This window comes from Rhipicephalus microplus, chromosome 1 (genome assembly GCF_043290135.1).
Source record: "Rhipicephalus microplus isolate Deutch F79 chromosome 1, USDA_Rmic, whole genome shotgun sequence".
In the NCBI taxonomy this organism is placed as follows: Eukaryota; Metazoa; Arthropoda; class Arachnida; order Ixodida; family Ixodidae; genus Rhipicephalus; species Rhipicephalus microplus.
The window spans coordinates 264721554-264737731 of NC_134700.1; the positions used below are offsets into that span (position 1 = coordinate 264721554).

Consider the following 16178-nt stretch of genomic DNA (forward strand, 5'->3'; position numbering starts at 1 on the left):
ACAAACTTGCCGCTGTAGCCGCGTTTCCGCATCCTACAGACAAAAAGACTGTTCGGCGCTTTCTGGGCTTATGCGCCTACTATTGACGATTTATTAGAGGGTTTTCGAAGATAGCAGAACCCTTGACTCGCCTCACACGCGACGACACACCGTTTGTATGGGCTACTGAGCAACAGGCTGCTTTTGCCGAGCTACGACAGCGGATGCAATCAGCCCCTGTTCTTGCACATTTTGACGATGATGCTGACACAGAGGTGCACACTGACGCCAGTAACATTGGCCTCGGCGCAGTGCTCGTCCAGCATCAACACGGCAAAGACTGAGTCAGAGCCTACGCCAGCCGCTTACTGTCCTGTACTGAGGTGAATTACACGACCACAGAGAAAGAGTGTCTCGCAGTAGTGTGGGCGATCACCTCTGCTGGTTGGTAAACATTCGTGATCCCTCTAGACGACTGGCCCGATGGAGCTTGCGTCTACAGGAATTTGATGTGAGCATCGTATATAAGTCTGGACGGACGCATGAAGACGCTGATACGCTGTCGCGTGCACCTTTAGTCAATCAAGAAGAAGAGGACGATGACGGTTTCCTGGGCACCCTTAGCTCATCTGACTTGAGCAGACGCCAGCGAGAGGATGAAGAGATTCGACTGCTTATCGACTATCTAGAGGGTCATAGCGCCGTTATACCTCGCCATCTATCTCCCGTCATGACGTCTTTCTGCCTCCGAGATACCACGAGCCACGGCTTTTGAGGTAGCACAGTTCTTCATTTGCCACATTGTTCTGCGCCACGGTGCTCCATCTACAGTGATAACCGACAGAGGAACAGCGTTCACTGCACAGCTTATTGATGAAGCTTTTCGACTAAGTAACACTAGGCATCGAACGACGACTGCTTACCATCCGCAGAGCAACGGCTTAACCGAGCGACTGAATAAGACAGTCACAGACATGATCTCCATGTACATCAACGTCCAACACAAAACATGGGATCGCATTTTGCCTTATGTGACGTTCGCTTATAACACCGCTGTTCAAGAAACAACCCGATTTACACCGTTTCGACTTCTCTACGGCCGCGAAGTTCAGACGATGCTGGATGCGATGCTTTCTTGTGAAGATGCCGATCAATTAACAACTGACGCAGAAGAATTTGCAGAGCGTGCCGAGGAAACTCGCCAGCTCGCCCAGCTACACATTGGTCAGCAGCAGCAGGTCGATGCACGACGTTACAATATGCGTCACAATGACGTATCTAACAGTCCGGGAGACCAAGTTTGGGTTTGGACCCCTGTTCGGCGCCGTGGCCTCTCCGAAAAGTTGCTCAGCAGATACTTCGGTCCGTATATACTATTACGACGCGTGAGCGACGTAAACTACAAAGTGGTTCCGGACGCTACATCATCACGATGGGTACAACGAAAACAACCGACCTCTGACATAGTTCATGTGGTGCGCATGAAGCCTTATTTTGCGCGTTCCTAAAAGACCACTTTTCCTGTGTTTTTTTCATTTGTGCTCCGACAATTGCCTCATCATTAGTGAACTTATCCCATATAACATTTCATTATTGGTGCCCTTTTTCATTGTTTAAACTACTTTGTTTTGGTTTTTTTTTGCAATAACTTTACAGCATCGGGACGGTGCTCTTTTTTTTTTTTTGTTGAGGAGGAATATTGCCACCTACTTCTAGTAGTGGGTCGTATGCCAAGGTGAAGGCCCACACGACAGAGAAGAAAAAAGTGCCCGTGCCCCCCCCCCCCGCCCCCCCCTGCTCTGGCAAACAAGCCCAACCGACGCGCTTGGTTAGAGCCCTGTTGCTGAGACGTCTATGAACCTTGTCGACACCCCCTGGAGTGACGTGACAATATCATTAGGACTTAACATATAGAACAGAAACTTCGATTTGATGAGGAAGACAGTATAGACAGTATCAGCCGGTATTGACAACATTAATTCCAAGATACTAAAGAACACCCTCCCCATATCAACCAAAATATTATGCCAAATTTTTGACCAATCTCTAACATCTGGCATGCTACCGGACGACTGGTTAATAGGAAAGATAAAACCAATTCACAAAACTGGAGATGTTCACTCGCTTGACAACTATCGACCCATATTTTTAACTTGCATATGCTGCAAAATGCTTGAGCACATAATCAGTTCACACGTGTACAATCACCTCGAGACGAACAATTTTTTCTTTCCTAATCAGCATGGTTTTAGAAAGGGATTTTCGTGTGACACACAACTGTTTGAATTCACCACCGATTTACACTCAAACATGAATAGCAACCTTCAAACGGACTGTATCTTTCTTGACTTTTCTAAAGCCTTTGATCGTGTGCCCCATTGCCGACTAATCTCTTAGCTATCTGCTCTACGACTTGATTCTTTAACATTAACCTGGATTCGAAACTTCATTTCTTTTCGACAGCAGTTCACTGTTGTTAACAATCTTGCGTCCCCTTTTTCTTCTGTTAATTCGGGCGTACCACAAGGCAGCGTCCTTGGGCCCTTACTATTTTTAATCTACATTAATGACTTACCCTCCGAGATTACTTCTTGCATGCGTCTATTTGCCGATGATTGTATAATATACCGTTCTATAAACTCCAGTAATGACCACTTAACCATTCAAGCAGATCTCAACCATATTTGTAACTGGTGCGACAAGTGGCTTATGAAACTGAACTTAACAAAATGTGAGGTAATGTCTTTCACCCGTAAACACGTAAAATCTGAATTCTCCTATTACTTGAACAATACCATGCTTTCCCACACTTCTTCCTACAAATACCTAGGTGTTCTTCTCACAGAGAATCTTTCATGGGCCTCGCATATCGAGTCTACCTGTGCCAAAGCATCACGTTCACTGGGCTACCTACGCCGCAACTTGAGAAATTCCCCTACTAATATTCGAAAACTAGCCTTTCTTACCTTTATTCTGCCAATATTAGAATTCGCCTCAGCAATTTGGTCCCCTCATCAAAACTACTTGATTAATATGGTAGAAAGGATTCAAAATAGAGGTGCCCGCTTCATATCACGAAACTACGACATCACGTCAAACATAACGCAAATTAAATCAGACCTTCAGCTGCCGTCATTGGATAGCCGTCGCAATATTGCTCTTCTCTGTCTGTTCCAGTAATATATTACCTCTAATAAACGAACGGGGCTTCAGCTTCAAACACCTCATTCTTTTTCACGCAGATTGCATAATCAGTTCAGCTTCATGCGCATATACAGGTCAACTAATGCATTCAATTCATCACCACTGCCTCGGGCCGTTCGTCTTTGGAATGACCTCCCTGATTGCATAGCCTCCATATCTAATCCCGATACATTTCGCCGTCAGCTACTCACTCTGTTCACCATGTGACCCTGTTTCTGTATTCTGAGTGCATTGCGTAACGGTGATTTATATTCCCCTTGTCTTTTATTTTAAAATGTATCCCTCTGTCGCCATGTTCATATCTACAAGTGCTGTATTCCCTCAAATTTACCTCGCCCTGTATAGCCTAAAATGTGATTTCATTTATATATATATATAGTTTGTCGTTGTTCTTGCACTGATCCTGCCTGTAAACTGTTCGTTACCTGTCTGTACCATTCCGATTCCTCCCCCCTTTACCCAATGCCCTGTTCTGGGGCCTGTAAGGTTTTTTTTGAATAAAGAATAAAGAAACAAAAAATATTATGGATAACATAGGATTATAGGGGAGTTGCAACATTACGAAGAAAGCAGGGACCTAGTGCGTGGGACAACACGGGACATGTTGACGAGGGAATCGAGGCAAGTGACCTGCCCTTCTTTAGGAAACTTAAAGCAAATTTTTTTAATCTATAGTTTTTGTATTGATTGTATTGTATGTATTGTATTTGTATTGATTTTTTTAGTGAAAATAAAAGCTATATCTTCATTTTTCTGTTTTTGAAAATTTCTCAGCCAGAATGCCAGATCTCGCACATCAATCTGAAATACCCAGTTTTAACATCATTCCCTTCATCGTTATTTTTAAAAGGAAAGTATAATCTCTGGCCTAGAGGATAAAAATCTTGTTTACATAGGTTTCCATGCCGATTTCAAGTATGCAATCAGTTGTGTAGTAAGTTGCATAGTTTTCGTTTTGTACCATGAACAAGTGACAATAGTTTTTTTACATTCTTCTTCTGCCAGTAAACTTTTATGGTTATGAGTCATTATAATGGTTCGTATTGCTCCAGATTTGCTGTGGAATGGAAGTAACTAACTACAAGGTGTGTATAAGGCATTTTAATCAACAATAAAAATTGTTATGCAAGAAGTCTTGCAATGCTCTGCAAATACTAACTGTTTACATTAAGATCGTAATAATTATATAAGTGATATAAGGACTACGCTTTTCTCATGTAAAAAAAAAAAATATGTGAGAAAAATTTCACCCCGTTCGGGCAAACAGAAGTACCACATACATGATGTCCAAACTCAAGAAGTTTCTCAAAACTGCGTCTTGAGAAAAACAAATTTTACACGTAGAAATGAAAGCTCATCTACTTGACTAAGAAACATGATGTCCAAACTCAAGAAGTTTCTCAAAACTGCGCCTTGAGAAAAACAAATTTTACACGTAGAAATGAAAGCTTATCTACTTGACTAAGAAATACTTTTTAAGGGGAGATGCCATTCGGAAAAAATGTTGCGATAATCTATAGCCTAGGGCAAGGAAAGTTTAGCTGAATATATCAGTTTTTATCCTGTTTTAAATTACATAATTAGTTTTATAGTTCAATTCACTGTTTTAGTTTTGTGCCATGACAGTGTGTAACGTATAGTTGGTTTGGGACAAACTTTTCATGCCACGAAACATTTACAGTTCTCACTAATTAATGGATCATTTTGCTGTACATTAACCATGCAAATAACCGTCAAGAGAGTGTGTATAAGAGATTTTACTGGACAAGAAAAATTGTAATGTGATAATGCTTAGTATTCTCAGCCCCTACGAAGAGTTCATTTTAGGTTTGCAATGACTGTATGGATGCTATCAAGATTTAAAGAAGATACTTCCACCTTAACAACATAAGGAATATGTGCGCAAAATTTCAATCCGATCAGGCTACCATAACTATCAAGAATATGATGTGGAAACTCAGGAACTTGCCTAAATATGGGTCTTGAGAAAAGTGCATTTTAAACGTATAAGTGAAAGCTCATATATGCATAAAAGGTGTGTTTTTAAGGCGATTTCTTCAATCATGATACCTTGGCAATCATGGTTTATTTTGAGAATTTGGCTTTAGTGAATACCGCATGTGAAATGCATTGAAAAGTAGCAGGTGACAATTTTCAGGGGACTTGAAAAAATTAGCTTCTAGTTTTTAGCAGCCACCTTGTGCTCTTTAAAAGTAATTTTAATGGTACTTCGAGTTTACTTGAAATTTTCAGTTTTTTTTTTTTTGTCTTGAAAGTAGAGAAACTATACTTGTGAAAGCAAAGAAAAGTTAAAAATATGTAATTTTAGAAACAAGTTGTATTTCCCAACTCACATCTCTCCTTAAAATGATTTTTGCCATCAGAAGAGCTTGATAATCGTAATTTTGAGCATGTGGTTTTGGTGAACTAATGCAAAATGCAATGGCAAGCAACCAGGAAATAGTATACAGGGGACTCTAGACAATAGGCTCTTTGGTTTGTAATAGCCACCTTGCACTCTTTAAAAATTATTTTACCCTACATCAATTCTAACTTCAAAGTATTTTTTTTTCTTTCTACAAGTGCAGTAGCTTGGGCTTGTTGGTCTGGGTTCACGATGGTGAATTTCACAGCGCGAGAACATGCTGTAAAAGCAGAGAAACAGAACTTGCGAAAGCAAATAAAAATAAAAATATATAATTTTAGGGAAAAAAACATGCTTTTTGAGTAGCACCTCTTCTTAAGGAAGAGGTTTCGAAACTTGCTAAGTTGAGCCATTGCGTTTCTCTGGAATGCAAAGCAGTCTTTCTTCATCAACAAAGAATTAATTAAACCTGAATGCGTGCCATCGAAACCAGTGTCGTGGTGAGTTGTTGATGAAAATTTGTGGCAGCAGCAATGTCGGATCTTCCATTTTCGTGCTTGATATTTTTTCTCTGGTCAAAGCTTTTTTTTTTTTTGAGGTTCTGCTATTGCAGAGGCATTACTCATCCACACAGGTCCCCTCATTTCTCTTTTTTTGCGGTGTGCCCAAACAAAATAGACCCTTACGCCAATCAACTCTAGCCAGAAAAAGCTAGTGACATTCCTTTCTTCAATTAAGAATTGATGCCAATACTGTATCAAATTCCTTGTAGGGCCGCACAGAATATCAGTTCACCTGCAACCACATTTTCCTTCTTCCCAGCTGTGCAATGACACTGCGACTAGTTTGCAAGGACGCTCTACAACAGCTGATGTTCCAGCTGCGTTTTTTTTTTTGCAGCCTATAAAATCTTTGTTCTTTATTTATACATGGTGACATGGGTAGCACACGAGTACATTTTAATGTCGTCCATTGACACTGTCTGTTGTTTTTCTGCTTGAACTCTTTCCTTTCACCCCGTTCGATATTTCATCCTGTAAGCCGACCTACTCCGGTTGTGCGCTTTGCGTCATTTTTGTTCTTTTCCTTTGCAGTCCTGCTGAGCGTTTTAGTGGCATTACAAGGGTGTGCTGTAGAGACAAGATAAAGGCTCTTTGTGTCAATTAATTGGCTATTACTTCTATATGTCACGGATAGAGCTTGTTTTTGCGTGCACTCTGTATACAAAATTTATAAACTGTTTTTATCACCTAAAGATAGCATTTTATGCATTAATACACAGTAATCAGGTAAAAAAACTATTGTGAATTTACTGAAACAACAAGTTTGCTGAATCTCTATGGCTTTATAGTGACAAACTGACCTTGAGGACCCTTTATATCCTTAAAAAAACTCTGCTTTCACAAGTAATTTGAACATCTGAAAAATATGCTTAAGTTTCATACGTCGCTCAGTACACTAACCCCAAAGTAGTATGGCTATGTTGATCACGCATGCCACAACTCACCACTGAAAGAAATGTCGAGGTTTAAGTGAATATTACAGAAAAAAAAAAAATGCCCTACGCCAAGAGCGTATTTTCAGAAATGAGAACTAAAATTAAAAAAAAATTACAATCTATTAAAATAAAAACTGACAGGGCTAAAACTTACTCTTGAAAAAGCAAAATCCTAAATGAAACTTTTCCAGTAAATGTGCACGAGTTGTGCATGAAGTATGGATGTGCTTAATAAAAGGTGTAGTATAACAAAAGCTGTTTGTTTACGACACAAGATAGCCTTGTCTCTTGTTAAAATGGCATAATATAACTGATGTCTTGATATGAGGTTTGCTTTTGTTACAGCAAAAGCTGTTATGAGATCGCGTTAATAGAGCTGTAGTTGTTCGCTGCCGCTGGCGTCTGTAAACTGTATCACACAAAATAAGAAAAAATGAAATGAAAAAAAAAAAAAAATAAATGCCCAGGATCGGATGGAATTTGAACCCGGTCCCATACGAAGTAGTTTAGTATTCTACTACGGACCACACTGGTGCTTGAAACCTTTAACACGAAAGTGTTTTATGTCGGGCTTTACGTAGACTTCAACGACGTGTGATGGAAATATGTCACAAAAATGCGTGTTTCCGATAGAAAAATTACATTTTAATTTTGTCAGTGCATCACCACAATGCCAGGTGGCAACATTACTCTTAGTGTCGGCCTCTTTCACAGCATCTTTCCATACAAAAAAAAAGTTACTCTGCGACACCTGGCTATAACTCTGTGCTGTGCATCGACGCTCACTCCACGGAAAATCGCGACCGCGACATGCGTTAAATTTCTTTCTAGCAGGACAGTGGCATTCAATACTATAACGTATTGCGAGTAGCCAAAGTTCAGCATCCATACAGTGACAGCTCTCCTGGCTGTCACACTGCTTTCTCCGGTTCCACTATCACCAGTAACTACTACTGCTACCACAAGCATTGATGACCACAAGGGTTTGTTTAATCAATGCTCATGGACGTCAGTCACGGGAATGGAGATGTGTCACTAAAGCGTCAATGCGGGTACGTTCACGTTACACGGTGCCATAGCCGTCAAACACCAAGAAACACTGTGCAAGCTCTCTTTTACCAATGGGCAGTAAACATTCAACTGCTACTCTAAGCACAAGTTTCATTTTCTTATTACTTATTCCAATTCCTGTGACGAAGAGATAAACCATGTTTTTTTTTATAAGAAGACCCTGTACAGGCATAAATTTCAACAGGGAATGGTGTTAACATACATTATATGGTGTGGCTGAAGAATAAAACACCAACAGGCGTCACACAATGATAACTACGCGCAACGTGCGTGTTGTTGAAAGCTTCGCTGAGCACTTTGCAGTGCTCAGTGATAATTCTTTATCGACAGCCACAAGCAATGTTAACAAAAGTGCACTAATGCCTACAAATGTGTAGCAGGTATGCCCACAAATGTATGTCCATAAATGATAACCTGTAATATATGTGCAGCAGGTTATCCACAAAAAAAAAAAGAATGACATAGTGGGTGTTTCTCTACTTCCCAAAAATCATGATTTATGGCTTAGCGGGTACCTTGCATGTATACTTATATTAGTTGCTTCAAGAAAGTTCGAGCGGGCTCTAGATGGACCACTCTTCCAGTTTTCGCTGTGACTGTGCTGCACGTTTCGTGCAAGCCTGGCTTTGTTGGTTTTTTTTTCTTTTTTTTTATATAGTGTGTGTACATGCTTCATGAACAGATTTATACACTGGATAGGTTCACTGTATCTTAGGGTTGTATTAGAGACCTACTACAGCAGGCAAGTGGGCACTGGGGAAAGCTGTTCCATTTATTTTGTGCTTTACCTCAAGCACATAACACTTCAAGCCTTTTAACCTAAACTAAACAAAATGATGTTACTGTGTTCACAAACACTAAAAAACTTTCTCAGGCGAACATTAACAGTTTACTCATATTGGTGCTCCGACAGTCAAAAGCAACATTGTGAATCGTAAAAATAGATAAGAATTGGAGGCTAAGCAGCTGGAAGAATGCCTGATGGCAACATACGCTAGGACATGTGAATAAATAGATTGCGTACCAACAGTAATTTTTCGGAAAAGTACAAATGCATCTGAAAGGACATTGATGCTCAGTAGAGTCACATTTGTTGGAAGAACTATTTACAAACTGAGTCAGTGTTCAAGGGTATTTCTTTAAGCTAGAAACAGAAACATGCTGAAGGCAATAATATAACCTACTAGCCCAACTCTTGAAAACGGGGTCTCACTGCAGTCAACTGTTCGATGAGCGGACGTGTCTTCAAGATTGCACGCCATATTCCAAGACTTTTTCGCCTCTTGGAGCTCTCATCTTCCCCAGAATCTCTGCCTTTTCTTTTGTGACTACAAGTCAAACTGTTGTATTAAGCATGTTCAACACCACTATTTAAACTTTCATTTCCACTGCGAGCAATGTGAGTAAGAATTATGCCAAGACGTGCTCTTACATTCGCTTTCTCTCATGGCATTGTCTGTCGGTGACATATCTTGTGGATAATGTAAAGTTAGGTTTCATAGCTATGCACCAACTAGCCCCTCAGCAGAGACTACCAGTTTACAAACTCAGAATAAGTTAGCTAAAAATGAGCAAAAAGTGACTGTTGGTGAATGATGTCCACAACAGACTGTCACTTGCTGCTAGAAGCCCGATATAACGCGAGTATTTTGCAATACATATGCTAATTCAGTCAACTAAAAGATTAAGCAGAATTTCGTATAGGCAACTCCACGATAGCCCATATTCATACTATCAATCAGGTGATAGAAAAATGTGTAGAATACAACCAACCCTTATACATAGCCTTCATAGATTACAAGAACGCGTTTGACTCAGCCGAAACATCAGCAGTGATGCTGGCACTATGGTATCGGGGCATCGAAGAACCCTACATACACATACTGAAAGAAATCTGCAGCAGATCCACAGCCACTATAGTTCTCCATAAAGAAAGTCACAGAATCCCAATAAAGATGGGTGTAAGGCAGGGAGACACGATCTCTCTAATGCTATTCGCCACGTGTTTACAGGAGGTTTTCAGGGCCCTAGATTGGGAAGAGTTAGGGATAAGAGTTGATGAAGAGTATCTTAATAACCTGCAATTCGCTGATGACATTGCCTTGATAAGTAACTCAGGGGATGAATTACAGCTCATGATTACTGAACTAGACAAAGAAAGCAGAAGAGTAAGCCTCAAAATTAATATGCACAAAACTAAAGTAATGTGCCACACTCAGGGCAGAAAACAGAGCTTTGTGATAGGTGGAGAGATGCTGAAAGTTGTAAAGGAATATGTCTATTTAGAACATGTAGTAACTGTGGAGTTGAACCATGAGAGTGAAACAACTAGAAGAATAAGGATGGGGTGGATCGAATTCGGCAAGCATTCACAAAATTGACTGGTAATCTACTACTAACCCTTAATATAAAGGTATGTGACAGTTGCATCTTGCCGGTGCTTACCTACCTGGAGGAATATAAAGAGGGTGCACCTTAAACTGAGGACAACGCAGTGAGCGATGGAAAGGAAAATAATAGGTGTAACCTTAAGAGACAAGATGAGAGCAGAGTGGGTCAGGGAATAAACCGGGGTTAAGGATATCACAGTTGAAATCAAAAAGAAGAAATGGAGATGGGCCGGGCATGCAGCATGTAGTTAGGATAACTACTGGTCATTAAGGGTAACTGACTGGATTCCCAGAGAAGGCAAACGCATGCATGAGGGGGAGACAGGAAGTTAGGTGGGCCAATAAGAATAAAAGGCTCGCGGGTATAACATGGCAGCATAAAGCACACGAACGAGTTGATTGGCGGATCATGGGAGAGGCCTTTGCCCTACAGTGGGCATAGCCAAGCTGATGGTGATGATGCCAATCACACTATGCAGATACACATTTTCTTAGTAGTACGAATGAAAACAAAAGTAAACATTCATCTTTTACACAGATATTATATTCAGTCATGAACATGCAGAGCAAAATGAATTTTAAATTACAGCTAAAAATGTGAACCAGGACTGCATCTGACAGGCACAGCCTATTGTAAATATTACATCTGCATCACTAGAATTACTCTTGCTCTCTCCAGCAATATTCAAGAAATTAGAAAAAGCAAAAATGAATAAGGGAATGCTTAAAAAGCAACTGTACATTCAAAACACTATTAAAGTGGTGACTATTTGTGAACCACGAGGTCAACAGCTAGTTTCAGAATGCCATTGAAGAACTACAGTAGACTCTTATGCCTAGTTCACACTGAAACATCCGCTTTCTACAGCGACCGAAATTCCCCTGCCGCCGAAACGCAGCGTCGTTCGCACTGGACGCGCCCCGCGCCGCCGAATGTGCTATCTACCACGGGGCGAACGCGGGATGGATGCGCTGTCATCCGGTTGTTATCGCGGCTCGCAAACACCTCTATGCTATTTTGTGGCATATATATCGATGATTTTCGTACGCAGGAAGCAAGAAAAGACAGTACGGCTTACTTTGCTGGCAAGTGGCCGTCTTGTAATGCACGAAGAGCAGAAAAAACCACCGACGCCAGCGGCGTTGGTGGGTTCGTTTCGCTCTGCAAGACCGCAACAAGCTCGGTCGCGCCAACAGCAAGCTCGGTCACCTCTTTCGCGAAATACGGACGTGAAGTAGGCACAGAGTAGGTTAAACTCCCATTAGTTTCAACATTCAGTTACGTGCACTGCGGCATACAAAGTGAGCAAGGCTTGGCCGCCATTTTTCAAAATTCCTTGACTAGCGCTCCTATTGGTTCGCGGTGACCGATTCGGCGGCAGACACTGCAAAAATCGGTCTGAGAGCGATCGGCGCGGAGAGGGCCCTTTCGGTGGATCTCGCCGTCGCCGAACCGGATTCGGAGCACTTTCGGCGGCCGGAATGCTCAGTGTGAACGCGGCCTTAGCAAACGGAAATCTTTTAAACACAACTGCTTCCGATACGATTAATTTCATACCTTAATTCTACAACCTTTTTCTTCTCTCAGTAAGCGGAACTCATGATAAATGAAAAATTTCTCTGGTCCCGTCAGGTTCTGCATAACGACAGCCTACTGAATATTGTAGACAGTGAACCACGAGGCCAACAGCACTACGGTAACTCAGCAGCATTCTTTTTTAATCCTGCTAATCCATATATTGCAGCACAGGGAGTGGGATAACTTATAGCTCTGTTATGCTGCTAACAAAAATTCCTGTTGACTTTTCACAGAGACGAGTTTACGCTTCAAAGAAACATTCTCTATAATGTGCTCCTGTGCATATGCCTGAGTGAACTGGTTCACGATTGACCTGACTCCTTTGTCCTTTTCATTTGTATGGCCAATGGCAAGGAATGATTGTATTCATAGAAATAAACAACTAAGCAAGCAAAGGAACAGTGTATGTACAACAGTGTATTTATACTTGGATAGTGCCAAGGCCTGACATTGCATATCGTGAGGCCTTGGCAACAGAATGTCTAAAAATATTACAGATAAATGACAAAGACACCCCCCCCCCCCTTTTTTTTTCCTGTTTCGTAAAAGGGCATCCAGATGCAACCGGGTGCAAGCACCCTCAAGATGGGACAAGTGGGAAACTGGGCATAGCAGCACTGAAGTTGGAGTGTTTTTTGCAATTACAGATAAGACTTCGGATGAAACCGGATATCGGATAAATCACTGCCAAGGCCGCACAGATATGATGTGCACACGAGTAAAGCACACCCCCCCCCCCCCCCCCCATTCAAAGTCAACGAAACTGCGTACCGTCGGAGATAAACTACAGTAGAAAATGGATGACCCTTGTGATGCCGAATGCGTGCACGCCAGCCACAGGTTGTTTACAGATCACAAACTCCAAAATCCAAATTGGTTTATAAAGTGGTTAATTCAGCAATCTTGCTTCTTAAATTTGCGCAAACGCTTGTGGCAAAAGTGGCTTTGAGACTACGGAGTGACATTTGACCTTTTAACTTCAAATTTGTTAAGAAAAAAAAAAAAGAACTAGGACACATACAAATTTAGCGAATATGCTTTATTCCGTTACATTTTTCACTGATGCAGCGAACCAATCTAAGATACTTATTGAAGGAGAAACATAAGGATTGTTTGTCCGTATTATTATAGGTGCTTTTAGTTGTAATTAGTGAACGTGTTTAAGAGAGCATCAATTTGGTTTACTTTTACCACATATGTACAATAATACATGAAAATTTGCTTTTTACGGGGAGTTTAGTGGAGAATGCCTGCATGCTTGCAGCCTTGGTACACTTTTGTACAAATGCAGTAATGGACAGATGATAAAGATATTGTAACTTTGCACCATGAGTCATAACTACTGATTAAAGAAGATTTGATATGTCATAATGGCATAAAAAAGTAAACATTCATAAAATAGCTCTCTCTCTGGCCAAATTTTATTACAACTACAACAAAACAATTGATAATAGTGTTCCTATAATGCGAACACCAGGGAGACAGAAAACCCTGTTTCTTGTGCATTGAGGCCTGCAGTTAAAGGGAACATATGAACTATATTATTTCCTTATGAGAAGTATATAATCAATCTGGCTTTGTAGCAGATAATTTTTTGTTTCATTGGCACCTAAATGACATAGCTTCAGTTAGGTCTTGCAGCTATTTAAGAATTCATTAAGGTTGTGTCTAACAAAGAAACAAGCCCCTCAAACTATTCCCCATCTTGAGCCACTCGAGCACCACTTATTATGGAGTTCACATTAACATTACATCACTTTGTACATGTGGAATGAAAACAAAATTAGGACACATACTGTTCATGCGTTGTCCACTTAAAAGGGCTTCATACACAGTTGTCACCTCTGCTTCTGGTACGCTGCAAACATTGCCAACTCTAATCCTTTCAGGGCCCTTAAAAAAATAAAAGAGAAGCGAGAAAGAAATAAACAGGCTAGTTCATCACAAAAACATGAATGAATACACTAACTTATGAATTCGTGACCTAGATGAAAAAAAAAAAGTTCCATTTCCAGCCAGATTATTGAACCTTTCCAGCTGTAAAGATTTCCGGTTCAATAATTTAGCTTTATAGCACTATAATTTTGCTTGAAGTCAACAAAGATCTACTTAGGATATGGTGGAAACTCCACCAGGAATTGATAAAAATTCAGCTGAATATTCATTCAATTCGACCTGAACTATCAAATTGAACACTTAATAAAACTTGTTGTTGGGCTAGTTGGTTATACATCATATACTTAGTTTGTGCCTTTGCGCATTTCGATGTACGTATTTAAGAAGGTCAGATAGGAGCAATAAACAGTTGGTAGTGAGCGCTGCGTGTCGTGTGTGTTGCTCTGGTGTAAGTGTGTGTGCTTGTGTGAGTGTTTGCGTGAGTCGAGGTTGCGCCAAATTTCTAAGTATATGAAAAATTGAACACCTTTTCTACCAGACAGTGATTTGAAGTCTTTCCACCCAACAAGAAAGACGTTGCAACAGTACATTGAGTGAAGAGTGAGGAAGAAATGGCTTGCATAGGTGTGACGCTTCCTTTGGAATAACTGAATAAACATTCTTATTACACGGGTTTTCTCCTTACTATTTGGCCGGAAAAATGTGTATTACTGCCAAAGAGAATGAACATTTGGGGGTTAGCATTGCTTTTATGATCACTCAAAGAACTTGTTCTGCTCTGTAAGCATACATTAAAAAGTAAGCATTAGCACTGCTCTAAGAAGAGGCACAGCACGCAGGAAAGTATGAGGCACACGATGACGTGAACTTTCTCTTTGCCTCAGCCGAACTGGCTTCTAAGAAGCAGATTTTTTTTTTTTCATCAGACAAAATTATGCAAACTAAAATTAGAATGATTTTGTCTCACACTATATTCATAAAATTGCGCTGGAAAAACTCAAATTTCTTCATCTTGTTGTGGTCCTTTTTATCCCATTTTAAACACTCAGGACAATGAAACAACATATCAATTCAAGCAAGGCTTCAAATCGCCTCAAAACCACAGAGCTTTCACTCCTACAAAGAAAAACTTCAATACTAAATTCAACATTCTTGATGATGTGTGGTGCTTTGTGGCGCAAGGGCCAATTGATGGCCAAAGAGCGCCATATCGATGAGTAGAGATGAGACAGTGATATGTTGCGTGGTTGTATAGGGGCCTTAAAATTCCTCGCGATAAAGCGGGTAAAAACATAAGTATTAAGATCATGACAGTGGCGTGATATGCATATTAAAAGGGGTGACAAAGATTTTGATAATAAAAACATGTAAAAATTTTTGGCACTAGCACACGTGCCTCATCAGCGCCCTTGTGTCCAAGGGCTGCGAGGCAAGTGCTTTTAAATGTAATCACTGCAGCAGCAACCTTTCTTGAGAGGTCACGCTACGCAATGCCTGGGTATATTACATAGTAAAAATTGACATCTCTTAAAAAAGCTAACAATGACTTATGGGTGAAAAGTGGTTCCCTACCGACAAACATTGCGGGGTGTAACGGTATATGTTGTCGTAAATTCAACATTCTTACAGAGGTTAATGTCAAGCTCTTGCTGTGCGTTTTTTTTTAATAATAAATGTTGGGTTTTCCGTTTGGAAACCACAGTACGATTATGATGGATGCCCTAGTGGAAGGCTTTGGAAATCTTGACCATCTGGTGTTTAACGTATACCTAAATCTGAGTACACAAGCTTCAAGAATTTCACTACGTCGAAATTCAGTCGCCACAGCCAGGATTTGATCCTGCAACGTTCTCCTCAGCAGCCGAGCACCATAGCCACTATAGATAGCCATGGTGGGTGCTTTCATTGTAGTTTGACAGTGAAATGTTTGAACATCACATAGACCAGACATGTTTTAAACTGAAAAGACACAACTGAGCATGCCTGTAGACTAAACACACAAGTCTGTATCCAATAGAAATTCAACGTGCCACGGAAAAGTGAGAGCGCACAGTTCAACACAATAAACCAAAGAAACAGTGATAAAATCGTTTATTTGGGGCTTTGTCAAATGCGAGCTTTTCCCTGACAGCGAACTGCCAGCCGTGGCGCAAAGTCAAGTGGGAGACACGGCACTGATGGATACATGTGCTGCTG

General features: G+C 40.7%; 1 protein-coding gene across 1 annotated transcript in view; it reads right to left on the reverse strand.

The window, feature by feature from the left end:
- Positions 1-16178, reverse strand: part of LOC142815782 (long-chain-fatty-acid--CoA ligase 5-like) — a 64535-nt gene that overhangs the window by 46596 nt on the left and 1761 nt on the right. Inside the window, exon 2 of the mRNA XM_075894153.1 lies at positions 13883-13979. Coding sequence (XP_075750268.1) covers positions 13883-13979 — 97 coding nt within the window. The remainder of the gene's footprint in view (positions 1-13882; positions 13980-16178) is intronic.